Source organism: Corythoichthys intestinalis, chromosome 8, assembly GCF_030265065.1.
Source record: "Corythoichthys intestinalis isolate RoL2023-P3 chromosome 8, ASM3026506v1, whole genome shotgun sequence".
In the NCBI taxonomy this organism is placed as follows: domain Eukaryota; kingdom Metazoa; phylum Chordata; class Actinopteri; order Syngnathiformes; family Syngnathidae; genus Corythoichthys; species Corythoichthys intestinalis.
The window spans coordinates 35,758,133-35,774,825 of NC_080402.1; the positions used below are offsets into that span (position 1 = coordinate 35,758,133).

Consider the following 16,693-nt stretch of genomic DNA (forward strand, 5'->3'; position numbering starts at 1 on the left):
TTTTAACAATATATTCATGTTCCAATTTGCAACTATGGTCTGAAAAAAAAAAATCCTGTTCAATGGAAAAAAGTGTTTTGTTTTGTTTTTTTAACCCATACATCTCAAAATTTTTGGGAGCTATAATTGCAATACCGTGAAACCGCGGTATTTTTGCTCACGGTTATCGTACCGTCAAAATATCATACCGGCACATGCCTAGTACTATGTCTTGACAGAATGGTCCAAATGATGAGGTCATGGGTTTGGAAGCTCCTGATAGGTTAACTGACAATATGCAAGTTAATTGATGGCACAACTGGGGATGTATGTAAGGCCACTCCTTAAACACACTGCTTCCATGTTGAAATTCATGGGAAAATCAAAAGAAATCGGCCAGGAATTCCAAGAGAGAATTGTGAAACCCCACAAACATTAGAAAGTGCTTTAAAAGATGCCGAATGCAAGCGTCTATTCAGATAGGATTCTCACTGACTCTAGTGACCAGTCCAGAGTGTGCCCTGTCTCTTGCTCAAAGTCTGCCTGGAGAGGCTCCAGAGCACGCCGAGTGAGGATAAGTAAAAGATAGATGGATTGACTTATGTAACTTGCACTATGTTGGCATCCAGATAGGCTCACGTCATCATGCCCCAATACAACTCCTCAATTGTATGTTGTCATAAGATTTTTTTGTGTTCAGTCACATTTCTTTTAAGAGATAAATACATTATACTGACACTCAATCCCTAATGGTACTCGCTCACTCAATATATTTTTTTGTGCTCAAAATCTATCATTGCTCAGTTAGAATAGTGGCACAAATATAACGCTATAGTTGTGTTCCTAATTGACCTTTCTCTTAAGTCCCACCTTAAAACAGCCTTTGACCAATCATACAGTAGATTGACTATAGCTACAATGACTGCTGATGTTCAACATTTCTGAGTAGACTTACTTTTGTGGTGTCTTTTTCTTCTTAACAGACAAACTGGGAGTGCTGCAATGACTAGCCAGCACCCTAGCCATGCAGAAAGCACTTACTCCACAGACCCAAAGCCACCTGCTTTGGCGCCGAAGCTCCATGTCCATCGATCCGAGTCAAATGAGAACGTTACAATCCACTTCTCAGTACTTGGGAAGGAAGAAGAAGAGGAAGAGGAAGAGCTTTACACAACATCACTCTCCTCCACATCTACCACACAGGATGACTTAAATATTGTGACAGGCATTGAGGCCAGTGAGGAGATGTTTGAAGCACAGCAATTGGATCCTTCTGTTGATGAGGCTCCCACATCCCAATCTACTAGACTTTCACCACGCTCTACTTCTCATACAACTTCATTGCCACATCTCGCTGAGCAAAAAAGCACAAATTCAAGTTCATCACCCACAAAATCTTTAAGCTTTCCGTCCACTGACAAGTCCTTTATTACTTTAATGAAGCCTTTTTCCTCTGATGAGTCTAAAGATGGAGTTTCTTCTATTACTTCTAACACAACAAGACATAGGCAATTGATGAAATCTCTAGTTAAATCCTTATCATCTGACACATCTCAGGACTCCTCCACCTATCGCCTATCAGAGTCTCGCCTTAATCTCCAACTATTCAAACACTTCACTCAGTCCCGAATGCAGAATACTACTACGTCAGCAGCCAGTGATTCAAAAACAACCCCTTCTTCACCATTGATCTCACCAGATAACCGCAGCTTCTTCAAAGTTTCTGAGGTTGAAGCACGAATTGAAGACACTAAACGTCGTCTCTCCGAGGCTATCTACGAACCACTTCAACTACTAAGTAAGATCATGGATGAAAAGAGCAGCAGTAGCCTCAGTCGACCAAAGACTCTGTCTGCCAGTGCGTCCGAACTCTATAACCTGACTTCTGCTGATGGCCATCTTGAAAGTAACAACAACGACTGTATCAAAGAGGAAGAAGGCAGTGAATTGGATGGAGAAAGCGCAAACAATGGACCAACAGATTTTCACGTGGCACCTTTTGACATTAAGAGCACCAACAAATCATCCTCATTTCCGATATCGTTGGACAAGTGCTCTATGTCTGCACTCGCAAAACAGGAGGATGAGGACTTTTACATTTTGTACAGTGAGGACTTTGATTCTTGTACTGACACTGATGTCGATGTTGGTTCTGGAACTAGTAGGCAGTCTCAAGTGCCATTGAGTGCAAGTACTGAACATTGCAGTGAGGATAAAGATGAAGATGCTGAGCTTCTGCCAAGTGTTCCTTACTATGCCCTTTCTATCCTTACTCTGCTGGTCTATGGGTGTTTTATATTGCCTTTGCCAGACTATGTCACAGGGATGTTGCTTGGAGTGGCGTTTGGATTCTATGTAGCAATAGGAATTGTGTGGCTGGCTGGACCAGAACCTGACAGACGCTTCAGATATTCCAAAGACCATGAAAAATTGTGTAATGCCACACGATTAGACATTAAAGAACCACAAATCTTTAAGGTCAGTGAAAAGTATTTGTAAATTCAATTTATCTATTTTTTTAAAGGCAAGCATATTTATATATTTATTGAAAGGTCATTATAGTCCTTTCTAACTACTTAAACCTGTAAAATGTTCCTCCTCTTCAGGGCTGGATGAATGAAATAACTAACTATGACCCAGAAACCTACCATGCCACATTGACACATTCTGTGTTTGTCCGCTTGGAGGGCTCCATCATCCGTCTGTCTAAACCAAACCACAATATTGCCCGACGTGCCATACACGGTGAACAGAAACCAGATGTAACCTACATCAGTCAGAAGATCTATGACCTAACAAACAGCAAAGTATGTAGTTAAATAACTTATTCATGCCATAAGCACACACACACACTCCATACATGATCAGTTCCAACTGTTCCTTAGGTCTTGGCACATAATATGTTCAGCAAAGCAACAATCATTTAATTTCATTCAAACCATCTTCTAGGTGCATCTAGTGCCTCAGAGCCTGGCCCGGAAACGGATATGGAACAAAAAATATCCCATCTGCATTGAACTTGGCAAACAGGATAATTTCATATCTAAAGTGGAAAATGACACAAATGAGAACGGCGCAGAGGGGACAGGAGCCCAGGAGCCAGCTCGGTCAATGTCATCCAGTAGAGATCTGACTCTCTATCTATTCGGAAGGACTGGGAGGGACAAGGAAGAATGGTTTCAGAGGTTTATTTCAGCTTCTATGACTAAGGTGGATTTAAAGAAAGCTGCAAGTCCTGCAAGCTCCAAAGGCGGTAAGCATGGATGATTGATTATATTTCCCCAAAACATACCCAGTTACTCCCATACAACTGTTCATTTTAGTTGATGAGTCATACATTTTTCTCATGCTACATTTCAAGATCCTTTTTAAGCACAGGTGTCAATCCTAGAAAGGGCCAAGTGGGTGCAGGATTTCATTCCAACTGAAACAACAGCGCCTGACTGCACTCAACTGATTATACAGTACTTGTAAGATAACAGATTGATGAAAAGCTATCCTCGTCATTGGTTGGAACGAAATCGTGCTCCCACTTGGCCCTTTGTGGAGTTAGTTTGACACCTGTGCCTTAAAGGGACTGAAAACTTGAAATAATTCCTCAGCCTGTTCTTGTAATTATGGCCCATAGCTCTCAGCTCTGACAGTCGCAGTAGTAGCCGGAGTAGCTTGGATGATGCCCTGGCATCACAGCCCAGGACAAAAGATTTGCCAACAGCAGACAGTGCCAAAACCCAGCTGTTGGACTACAGTGTCTACATGGCATCATTGTTGCCAAAACAGGTTGCCCTCCATTCTCCAGAGAACAGCTCTGAGCTATACTGTCCACAAAGCAGCCCAGCAGCGGATAAAAAGGTATTACATATTCCTTTTTTGACTAACCAAGTTTCCTCCAGTGCCTCAATACTGTGTTAACAGCACCTATATAATTATGCAGTATGTGTTCATTATACGATAGTAGAATCATAATTTGTTCACTATACAGTACTAAATGTGTACCTGTTTATCAACATACTGCTCCTATAGCCTCAGAGCCCCACGTCAGCACAGGAGCAGCTTATGGAGGAGTGGGAGGATCATGTTGCCTGGGTGAATGCAGCTGTGGGCCGTCTCTTTTGGGATTTTCTGAGGGAGCCATACTGGGCCCAAGTTGTCTCCAAGAAGATTCAAATGAAACTTAGCAAAATAAGGGTGAGCAGATGACACCCTTTTTTTTACACATTCGACAAATTCAAACAGTGAATGAATTGTTTTGTCACACTTGTTGTCTTTGTGAGGCTTAAAAAAACGCACGTACAGTATTCAGTCAGTGTAATTTTGATTAGTTCTAGAGGTGCACATAATTATCGGTCCGATAATAGGAATTATGACATCATCCCAATTAATCCAATAACATTATTAATAGGCCCGATAATACTTGTGGCGCTGTGTCGGTGGATTGGAATGTGTGCATTTGTTTCCACTTTCGTTTTGCTAGTATGCAAAGGTTTGTTACTGTTCTAGAGGCCGCATTTTTCCATCACTGAGTTATAAACCTTACCATGGCAATTAGCAAATGTTGGCATTTTACAGTGTTATGTTTACACGTTCTTGAGAGGCCGTTTGGTTATTGATAGGCTTGCTATCCTATAATTGCCAGGTTATGAAAGTTTTTTTTATGGCCCAAGACCACAAAAGTCTCCTCTCCTGTTGCACCAAATGTTTTATTTGCTGACAAAGCACAATACCTGTTGGGTTTGTTTGTTTTAGCTCAGTGTTCATTGTTCAGGGGAACACATCGTCAATTATATTGACTGATTGATTGTGATTGACTCATTTATTTGAAAAAATGAATATGGGCACTTAATTAGAAGTCAAAACTGTTCTTTGTTTTGTTCGTTATAATAATGTTCATGTTATCATGAAAATTCTGGTTAGGTCATAGGCAAATCTATACTGAATCCACCACTAGTATTTTTTACCTACAGGTGTTCAAAAACTTAACGGTATCGGCCTTGAGGTGCAGGAAGTGATATCTGTATCGGTTTCAAAAAAATGAATATTGTGCACCCCTAATTGGTTCATCCTTAGTTCATCTTTGTGGTTTGTTTACAATCTTTGAGTCATTATTTGTTTAATATTGACATCGTTCTAGAATCCTTAATGGTACTTAATATTAAGGTTTGTAATATTGTATTGCAGTCTCAGTACCATGTTGAAAAATGTTTAGCTTACACATATTCACAAAGAAGTGACATGTAAAAACAAGGTCTATCTGTGGTATTTACTTTTTGTTTACTATGATTATTTTTCAGAGGTTATTCAAAAATCATAAAATATTTTTGGGAACAATTAAATTCAGTTTCTCTTTTACAGTTGCCATACTTCATGAATGAGCTAACCTTGACAGAATTAGACATGGGTGTGTCCACACCGAGGATCCTTCGAGCATCCAGTCCTTTCATCGATTATAAAGGCAAGCGAGAGAAACAAATGCAAATATGGGTATACTTCACGGTTTACGCTATTTCTCGTGCGCACAATTTCTTGACATAGGACTATATTGCCACATAACTATTGTGCAAATTTACTCAATGACTGCAAGTTTTCAGCACTGCCATCAGTTACTAAGCATTTTGTTACACTATTCCGTTGTATCTGATTATACATATGTAACACATTACAAATGAAAAATATAGTACCTTCTTTCAGCAAGAAAAAAAATAACCTTTTTGTTTTTTGTTTTTAATAATTAATTAGTGGTAGAATAAAGTATGTTTTCCGAATTGTGGCAACTAACCCAAAAACTGGATGAAAATATATTTTGGTGAAGGAATTATCAAGCAGAACTGAGACTTTGATGCTAATATTTCTTGCTTTAGTGACACTGCTGTCTGAACAGTGTCTTTTCCTACTGGAAATTACAGTTTTACTTGGCAAACTACCTAAGCAGTTCCTTTTCAGTCTATTGGTTGATATGATTGGCCATTTATACGGGTTCTAAATCAACTTTTCTTCCAAGCCCAAAATTCCCTCAGAGAAATTGATAATAATATCGGTGAATCTACCACTTCAACATAGTCAATTCAAATTTCAGAGTAATTGCAGAATACTCACACAAATGTACTGAATATGAGCCAAATCTAAGGCAGACATGCTTACTAGCAGGGATGTGTATTGCCCCATATCTGGTGATACGACTCATATCACGAGTCACAGGTCACGATTTCATTCGATCCCGATTAATCCCAATACTACACTTTAAGAAACAAATCAAGATGGACATAAAAGTACATTTATACCAATTTATTCTTGAAAGCTCATCTGGCACCCAAGTAAACATGTTTTTGTTTTATGTTTAAACAATTTTTTTTTTTGTGCAAACCTGCTTTAGTGCAAACCTGCTTTAGTCCAAATCTGCTAAAGTGTGGGATTCTAAATAAGGAGAAAAAAAAAAAAAAAAACATCTTAAAGGATGTATAGTCAAAATATTAGCTTGAGCATCCACCTATACCAACCACCACAGGCCAAAAGACCAAAAATAACTTTGTGTTTCCGCAGCATTTCTTCTGCATTGCACAGCTTGCATATGGTGTGGCTCTTGTCACACTCCATGCCTCCGTTTTTGCAGTAAAAAACAAAATTAGCCCATATTTCAGACTTATAAAGGTGCTTCGGGGCATCGAAGATCTCTATCTCCGCCATGTTGAAACTTTTTCTCCATGGCGCCAAATCCCGCGAGACTATAGTATGAATAAGCCACCTGGGATAACTCAGGCGAGATGTTGTTGCTACTTCAGCAGATTGCAACGCAAGGCAGCTGTGCCCTGCCAATTAGTGTAAGTGAGTACCGTATTTTTCGGACTATAAGTCGCACCTAAGTATAAGTCGCACCAGCCATAAAATGCCCAACAAAGAGGAAAGAAACATGTAAAAGTCGCACCGGAGTATAAGTCGCATTTTTGGGGGAAATTTACTTAATGAAATCCAACACATAGATATGTCATCTTGAAAGGCAATTTAAAATAAAAATACAATAGAGAACAACATGCTGAATAAGTATACAGTATGATAATGTTACATGATGCATGAACAACGAAATGCGAATGTGGCCGATATGTTAACGTAACATAGCTACTAAGAGTTATTCAGATAACAATAGCATAAAGAACATGCTAACAAGTTTACCAAACCATCAGTGTCTCTCCAAAACACCAAAATAACATGTGAATGATATCATAATGTGTTAATAATTTCACACATAAGTCGCTCCTGAGTATAAGTCGCACCCCCAGCCAAACTATGAAAAAAAACTGTGACTTATAGTCCGAAAAATACGGTAGATGTGCAGCCACTGTATTATTTATTTCCACCAAAAACACACGTGTGAGGACAGACGGATTTTGAATCGATATGAGACTTTTTTTTCTAACACCCTGACTAATTACGACTATAAGCTGTCCTCCAAATCAATGCAAATTCTAATGTTACCTCTCTGATTATCACTTTTCCCCCACAGGTCTGTGGTTTGACTTGGACATATCCTACACTGGGTCCTTCCTGATGACCCTGGAAACTAAGATGAACCTGATTCGTCTGGGCAAGGAAGGAGAAAGCCTCCGTTTAGGGGAAGATGGGTAAAGAATTCAAACTGCAATGTCATGTTTCCATGATTGATGATGCTACGAGATTTCCCCATGCGTATCGTATAAAATGCTGCTTTTCATTTTCAAAACAAATCACATTTTGTCGAGCCAACTTCACCTTCTTCTGTTGATTTTTCCAAACCTTCTCTTCTTCCTTTCTACTCTCTTGGACTCTGCTTCCTTTGCTGCTTTTAATTGGATACGTGTCACTTATTGGTAAGTGCCCACTGACCATATTCAACAATCTATGACCATTCAGTTTGAGATTTTACATTCAATAAGTGCAACGGCATTATTTCCGAGGTGTGTTTTATAAGGATGTCATGATCTGATCATGTGATCAGAAGTTGTGCTGATCACACCATTTTTCAGAGGATCAGAATCAGGTGAAAATGATCGTGTTTTTAATTTAAAAATTGTTATTCTGCTTCACGCTAGTACAGCCTCTCATCCTCCCTCCTGCTGCATTTCTTGCTCACTAGTTCAGCGCGCGTTTGGTACTTCAAGTTAATAATGATTGACAGGTTTACAGCTTTGATCTGGCGAGAGAAAGGCTCGGTAGCGCTACGATCAAAGGCAAAAATTTGTTAATAATCTTTTAGTCAATCCTCGTTGTCGAGAAGCTATTCTCGATAGTGTGAGCGTCAAAGCATGAGTGAATTTGAATAGACTCACTCAATGAGGCATTTAATAAAGACAATAATTTTTCTACGTTATTCTTGTTTAAAAATGAGCATGGGTTTTCTTCAGGTTCCTGCCACGTCTGAAAAAAACGTGCATGGTATGCTTATTGAACACTCCAAATTGTCCGTAGGTGTGAGTGTGTGTGTGTGTGAATGTTTGTGTGTCTATATATGCCCAGTGACTGGCTGGCAACCTGTTCAGGGGGTACCCCACCTTCTACCTGGAGTTAGCTTTGTTAGCACCAGCACCCCTGCGACCCTCGTGAGAATAAGCGGTTCAGAAGATGAATGAATGACTGAATTATATTAATGTTATGGCGAGTGATTAAAAGTATTGTATTAAAGGTGAGGAAATGTGCTTGCGCCTTCATTTTGTGCTGGTGCAACTTAAAAAGAAAGTTAGGCGCACCACTGCGACCAATGCATCCAAGCAACTGTGGAGCCTTGAGAATATATATCACAATGTTATTTTTTTCCCAATAACGTTGAGGCCTAATCAATACTTATTTTTTCCCCAACTTTTTAAGGGCTCAAAAATAGCAAAATAATCCAAAAATAAAATGGCACTGCAGAGAGATACAAAAATATATGGTAAATGGTGTTATACTTGTATAGCGCTTTTCCACCTTTCAAGGCGCTCAAAGCGCTTTACACTATCTCGCCATCCATCTACTGGTGACGCAGCATTAGGAGCAACGTGGGGTTCGGTGTCAACTACTCTACCACTGAGCCACGCCTCAGTTTGTTCCCCAACCAGAGGTTATGGGTTCAATTCTCTGCCCTGATGAACTCGCCTAAGTGTCCTTAAGCAAGACACTACACTGTACATGTTTCAGTCACATGTAGAAATATGCTGTGGGTTTGCACACACTATATACCAAAGTGATATGTGGGCCTTTGAATGATACTTTGGATGTCTTTTGGTGTGTTCTTAGATTCAGACCCCGAACTTACTGCCTGGCTGACAGTGACGAGGAGTCTTCCAGTGCAGGCTCATCAGATGAAGAAGATGCCTCTGAGCAGTCAAACGAAATCCCTGGAGCAGAAGGGTGAGAAGGTTCCTCTAAATGTATCAAATCTGTATAATATAATCCATAGAGATAATGATTTTCTTATACTGCACAGTGACCCACGTCTACCAGACTGTGTAAATACTGTTTGTATACAACTACTATATACTAAATACTATTTGGAGAAGCATCCCCTTCTTTAAGTCACTTGCGCTCCTGCCTAGCCCAAGCATTCCATTTCAACTTGAGTGATTGTCCACTTACCAGTCTTAATGCTCCTCTTTACCAAATAAGGATTGTAATTTTGCCTGTGAATTTTATTATCGAGATTTTTTCATGTTTGTAACTAAGACCAATTGCCTGTGAGCAGTCAAATTTGACCTGTCGTGTCTAGCCTATGTGCAAGAACTGATGAAACCTGTACTAATGTAATGTACTTCTCAGATAACTAGAACAGTCGATATAAGATCAATTCAATGGCCAGAGAAAGGTGCTCATTCTTATCAGTCTTCAATGTAATCTGTAAAGTGAACCTTAAATCATATTTTTTCTGTCTCAAATCACAACTTCCAACAAACTCCTCTTTAAATAATGCAACACAAAATATAAGCTATTGAACTAAATTCAACTCAACAATGCTTCGAAACGCCATGTTTTTGTGATAACAGATTAGAATTAAGATGAATTTAAAATATTTTGCAACTTCAATGCAACATTTTTTTAAAGTAAAATAAAAATGGAATGAGATAAAAATACACACTGACATATTTTTTGCACAATTGTGCACATTCTATCATAACTTGTGTAAAAATGATAATGATTTAATTTTTTTCCCCCATTCTCTTTTGTGTTTTTTAATTGCAAGCAAAATAAATGAAGATATTATGGCCGAAGCATTTGTAATTGCAATCATTTTCTGGAAGAAATTGAGCATTATCTGAGAGAATTGCAGGGGTGTCGATACTTTTGGCCAACAGTGTTGAACAATTCATTGTATTGCATGTCATTTCTATCTATACCTCCAATAAACTATACCTTAGCATTGGATGATTGAGTAAACAAATTCATATTTTGAAATGTTTTCTTGGTATTTTATGTAGATATACCTTTGTTGGAGGCCACAAACCCAACAAAATAATGCGCTTTGTCGACAAGATCGCCAAATCCAAATACTTCCAGAAAGCCACGGAGACAGAGTTCATCAAGAAAAAGATGGAGGAAGTGTCCAACACACCTCTCCTTCTCACAGTTGAGGTGCAGAAACTCCAAGGAACTCTTGCTGTCAATATACCTCCCCCGCCCACTGACAGGATTTGGTATGTTCAATGACATTTTCATGACCTGTGAAATGAATGTACAGCACAGGAATTGTAAAACTAACGGATCTGTTTTAATGTCAGTAGTTAATGTAAACTCTGTGGAGGGTTTTTTTCCCCATATGTTTGGGAAGGAAGGTCATTGTGGAAACATTGGGTTTTTCAGGTATGGCTTTCGGAAGCCGCCTCACCTGGAACTGAAGGCACGACCAAAACTTGGAGAAAGAGAAGTCACTCTGGCTCAAGTCACTGACTGGATCGAGAAAAAACTGGAGCAGGAGCTGCAGGTACTAATCTGCTGTGTATTCAATTAGTGCGTTTGTATTCCAAGATGCAGTGTATCTCCTGAAGTCAAACAGTACTTATGTTGTGATTTGAGGCAATGCCTGATTTCAGCATGCCTCGAAGAATTCGTGGTGTCCTTTTATTGTTCGTGCGTTTGGTGATCTTGTTTAGGCACAATACCTAGACGGAACAAATGGATGATTTTTGTTTAATTTACTACAGCATAGGACAAAGAATTAAGGCCACCTTTACACGACAATGATCTTGCACGATAACACAAAAGTGGCGTTTTGCCGTTATTTTAATTCCACGTTTCACGACGATTATGTGTGGGGAAAACTGTACACACTGAAGGTCAAAAGTACATGAAGCCTCCAATTTGCCGATGTAGTATGAATACCCAATGTTTAGGTTGCAGCACCACCAAAACTTGAGTCCTGTGAGCAGTTTTGTTAATCTTACTTTGAAAAAGTGATTAATTACAGTTACAAGTTATTTCCCCCAAAAAGTAATTGCGTTAGTAACTCAGTTACCTGAATGTAAGAGTAATTAGTTACTTCGCAAAGTAACTGGTGATAATTGTCATGTTTTTTTTTTCTCAAAAAAAAAAAAACAAAAAAAAAAAACAGGTCACACAATGTGAAGTTTAAAGGGTTTTTGGGAAGCCCAAGTCTTTACCCTAAACTTAACTAGACACAGGGGTATTGCGGATATTGCGATAACTAGATAGTAAGCTTTGCTATGTGTGGAAGTCATTTAATGTTGTGAATCAACCGTTAAAGTTGTTTATATTGCTCCCGTTATTGCATTAGTTCCCTTCTGTCTACTTTCGACATGTGTAAGTTTTAAAACTGTTTCATCATTTAAAGATTTAAGTTAAGATTTTGCCGATTTAGGAGCATTTTAGATAAAAACACATAGGTTCGCTAGGAAGTTTCTCCACAACAGAGCCTTTCTGAGAGGTCTACTGCTTTAAGATGGCGGATGTTTAATAACGCATCTACACTCACCGGCCACTTTATTAGGTACACCTGTCCAACTGCTCGTTTACACTTAATTTCTAATCAGCCAATCACATGGCGGCAACTCAGTGCATTTAGGCATGTAGACATGGTTTAAGACAATCTCCTGCAGTTCAAACAGAGCATCAGTATGGGGAAGAAAGGTGATTTGAGTGACTTTGAACGTGGCATGGTTGTTTGGTTGTTGGTGCCAGAAGGGCTGGTCTGAGTATTTCAGAAACTGCTGATCTACTGGGATTTTCACGCACAACCATCTCTAGGGTATACAGAGAATGGTCCGAAAAAGAAAAAATATCCAGTGAGCGGCAGTTCTGTGGGCGGAAATGCCTTGTTGATGCCAGAGGTCAGAGGAGAATGGCTTTTGGTGTTGGTGTAATGGTGTGGGGAATATTTTCTTGGCACTCTTTCGGCCCCTTGGTACCAATGGAGCATCGTTGGAACCCCACAGCCTACCTGAGTATTGTTGCTGACCATGTCCATCCCTTTATGACCACAATGTACCCAACTTCTGATGGCTACTTTCAGCAGGATAATGCGACATGTCATAAAGCTGGAATAATCTCTGACTGGTTTCTTGAACATGACAATGAATTCAATGTACTCAAATGGCCTCCACAGTCACCAGATCTCAATCCAATAGAGCATCTTTGAGATGTGGTGGAACGGGAGATTGGCATCATGGATGTGCAGCCGACAAATCTGCACCAACTGTGTGATGCCATCATGTCAATATGGACCAAACTCTCTGAGGAATACTTCCAGCACCTTGTTGAATCTATGCCACGAAGAATTGAGGCAGTTCTGAAGGCAAAAGGGGGTCCAACCCATTACTAGCATGGTGTACCTAATAAAGTGGCCGGTGAGTGTAGTAATACATGTTGCTAATGCCGCCGAGTATGTCATTTGCATCTAGTTCTATATTATCTGATATCTACCGTAGCATCATGTGGGCGTAGTTTGTAGGCTATCGGCTACAGTCAGGTATTATTGGAGCCACCTAGCATTGCATTTGCAACGCCATCTCAATCCCTTGCCTCCTCCCCACTACTGCTCTGCTCTCTTGTCTGCGTGAGTCCGTCTCTCTCAAACTTTTCTCGCGTCATTCAACCAACACAGTAACGCACGTCCTTCCCGCCTCAGTAACTGTAACGGCGTTGCCAAGATGAGAAAAGTAATTAATTCGATTACTCGCTACTGAAAAAAATAATGCGGTTAGTAACACTGTTATTAACAACACTGCCTGCGTCCAACCCTTCTATTTGTTGCATGTGTCGAAAGGAAGACACAGTAGATATGCGTTGGTCACGAAACCCTTATCAAGAAAGTACGAGAGTGCATTACTTCCATGTCCTAACTCCTGCGGCTGACTGAGCATACCAACTATTTTAATAATAGAGGGGCGTCCCAACACCTTCTGCTTTTTCCTCTTTTGTCCTGACCAAATAACAACATGGCGAAGCTAATTAGGCTATAATTAGAATAGTGACTAGTTGACAAGATTCTTGAATTATGTTGAACGCAGTTAGGCTGTGTGTAAGGTTGCTACTTGAGGACATGTTTTCATACACTGTCGGACTGTCTGCGTGCACCGACTTCATCAATAATCTTCACCCCATTCACTGGCAGTATATTGGAGCATTATTTTTACCTCACCTAAAACTCAATTTGCGTTATCAACTGTTTAGATAACGTCAACACCAGGGAGCATTTTCCAGATTTCCATTGTGGAAGGCCTTTTTCAAATTTTTGCGTTTTCAGCCCCTCAAAATGCTGTTGCCGTGTAAACGATATGGCTCTCTGGAAAAGTTTTTGTGTTGTCACATCCGTTGCCATTGCCCTGTAAATAAATATGTAAATATGTTTAGAGTTTTCATGTTTTGGTTGATTGTTTGCTAACAGTTTGGTTTGTTTAGGTTATATTTTGTGTCCATGCTTTTCTATTTAAAATTTGCTTCCAAATATAAATGAATACGAAATAGAGTGGCTTCCTGGAATGAGTTTTGTTTATTAAGGGGTCCAAATGTTGAACCTGCCAGTCACTCTGTCTTTGCCTTTTTTCAGAAAATTTTTGTAATGCCGAACATGGACGATGTGTGGCTGACTCTCATGCACTCAGCCATGGACCAACGAACAGCTACTGGACTTTCGGGTTGTTCTGCAGTGTACAAAGTGCCATCCCATCCAGAGAGGGAAAGCACCAGCTAACCACAAAAGATGCTTGTTTACAATACAGTGTTTCCAAATTTAGGACCAAAAATACACCCCCACTGTTTGAATAGTTTTCCCTCAACCGATACAAAATGTAAGCAAACTAGATACTTACACAATACTGTCACTAAACAGAAGGTATGTGCTGCTCCGTTCATTGTATTTGTCATTTCTTTGAAGGATTTTCATGCAAGGAAGAATGTATCGGCGATAGAATGGCTTAGTTATAGCTAGTAACATGCAATGTATAACTAGTCGCCTTATTGTGCTACACATTTAGAAGCATTCACCAGATGTCTTATGGCCTGCAAAGAATAAGGTTTTCTTGAGGCCACCGAAAAAGAGTAGATTGTGTGTCAGGTATTGACTAAAATTTAGCAGGTAAAGGCACAGATTCTTATTGATCAGGTGTTAACTAACAGTGTTCATTTGTGTTGTGACCTCAACCTGAATGCCACGTTTTATGTCAATAATGTAACTTATCAACATCTATATAGATAATATATGCTCAAAGACAAATCTTATTTGGGAAAAATCAGAATTGACCGTGTACATTCCATATAATCGTAAACACAAGTGCAATGATGTAAATGCTGCATTGACTAATGAATGATGTGATATAGATACAGAAGTCTAATGAGAAGTATAATTTGTAAAAGATTGATTGAATGTATGTGTTATGTAATGTTATAATGAACAGTGTCTACCTTTTTGATTGCGATATGCAAGTGACTGCACGAAGAGTTTGCAATGTACAGTGTGTCTCACGAATTATGTGATGTAATTACATTTGCATCATTTATATTTATGGAACATTTAAGCTTGTTGACTTAAACAACTCCAACATCAACCAACTGTGCTTACAAAGAGCTCTACACACCATTTGTTGATGTCATTTAAGTTTGGCCATACTCTGATGATGCCAAGGTACTTCATTGAATGCTTCCCTCCAAGAATATAAGCTTATAGATTACATGTGTGGAAAAACGTGTTGTAATTACAATTTTAACCAAAGTACTACCATTCGGCATACAGTGCCAGTCATCTTTGTTAAAAGGAACACACATCTGTTGCTATTTACTGTGTCAGTTGCAATTGCTACACTTACAGTTGTCATTGTTTACAAGAATGAATACTCTTTGTTTTTTTTTTAAATGATACTAATGGGGTGCAACACCATAGATCTGCTTATGTGATTGTTTACCCATATGCCTTAGTGGGATATGCTAACTTTTTTTTTTTCCCAAAGAGATGGCATGTGGCTTCTGTTTTTGTCTACTTTGGAGTAAATAGAATCACAAAGTTGAGGGTATATGAAGATAACAGCGACTTGTATCTGTGAATTATTACTGACATTTTAAAATTAATGTGCAATTTTTAAAGCCAAATAAAGTGATTGTCTATCTGCCTTATTTATAAAGCAAAATAAATTTCAATCAGTAAAATATTTATATTGGTGTAAGTATTTTTCTGTGCTTTTACAATTAGCTTTCTGAATTGAGGTGTGTCAGCCTTTAATAAAATGCTACAACAATTTTGCTTGCTTATCCTTGACATCAAAGGCGTAGGTTTGCATAGGGACGGTAGGGACATAACACTACCAACTTTTCAGGATGCTCAAATTATTCCCACCAACTTTTAAGCAACCTGATTTGCATCATATAATGACTTCAGTTATATTGTCTTCCTATATGTTGGAAGGATAGAAATGATCCTACCATTATTAAGTGGATTACAGTACTTTAATTATGTTCAGACTTACACTGACCCCTTTTTAATCGCTGAATGTGCCAGTCCATTTTTTCCCCTCAAACGCACGTTTGTTTGGCTGATGACTTGAACCCCCCCCCCCCCACACACACACACACACACACACACACCCGCGCATTCACAGCCCAACAGAAATACATGCTGCCTTCCCTGCCCCTTCACAGAGGGATATTAGAAAGTTTTTTCCGCCAGCAGCAGTCACTGTAAGTTATGTAAAAAGACGTCAATGTTGTGGAGGTGGGGAACACTCCACTAATTTTGCTACTGTTACACTGCTTCAAGTCGATTTTACTCAGTGAGATTTCTTGAAATGAGAAACTTAAAATAAGCTTAACAGACTTGTTTTAAGCAAAAAGTTTGTATATTTAATCTTAAAAGAAAAACTTGTTTGTCAGAAATGTTCTTAATTCAAGAATATTGTTCAAAACATTATTTGAAAGAATTTTCTTTTTCTTGATTTGGGTGAAAAATGACCAACTTTTAGATGTATGGGCTCAATACAAACAAATGGTATTATTTACTTAAAGTAAGTGGAAGAATCTGACGCATTAATCTGTTAACTAGACTTTAACACTCAAAAAAAAAGATGGAGTAAATTATTTTTTATTATATATTATTAGATTTAACAAAATTTATCAGATTAAGACATAAATTTGCAGTGTGAAAGTTAAGTATAGTTCAATACAGATTCATTTTGCATTAATCATTTAGCCTATCAATTAATTAGGTTCATATTAGTAAGAAATGTAGCCCTGACCCCCATTCACAGAATATCTTTGGTCTTATTAATGTCCCATC

The 16,693-nt window shown here is 38.8% G+C and overlaps 1 protein-coding gene across 4 annotated transcripts in view; it reads left to right on the forward strand.

The window, feature by feature from the left end:
* LOC130920469 (testis-expressed protein 2-like) overlaps window positions 1-15,576 on the forward strand; it is a 36,638-nt gene extending 21,062 nt beyond the window's left edge. For 3 of the 4 annotated variants that reach the window (XM_057843722.1, XM_057843720.1, XM_057843721.1), the window contains exons 3-13: window positions 963-2,457; window positions 2,586-2,786; window positions 2,929-3,232; window positions 3,608-3,831; window positions 4,003-4,167; window positions 5,332-5,431; window positions 7,475-7,592; window positions 9,220-9,333; window positions 10,395-10,610; window positions 10,777-10,897; window positions 13,979-15,576. In XM_057843722.1, the coding sequence (XP_057699705.1) occupies window positions 982-2,457; window positions 2,586-2,786; window positions 2,929-3,232; window positions 3,608-3,831; window positions 4,003-4,167; window positions 5,332-5,431; window positions 7,475-7,592; window positions 9,220-9,333; window positions 10,395-10,610; window positions 10,777-10,897; window positions 13,979-14,122 (3,183 nt within the window). In that variant the 5' untranslated portion in view covers window positions 963-981 and the 3' untranslated portion in view covers window positions 14,123-15,576. The remainder of the gene's footprint in view (window positions 1-962; window positions 2,458-2,585; window positions 2,787-2,928; window positions 3,233-3,607; window positions 3,832-4,002; window positions 4,168-5,331; window positions 5,432-7,474; window positions 7,593-9,219; window positions 9,334-10,394; window positions 10,611-10,776; window positions 10,898-13,978) is intronic. The other variant, XM_057843724.1, reaches the window with a different exon arrangement.
* The last annotated feature ends 1,117 nt before the right edge of the window (window positions 15,577-16,693 follow it).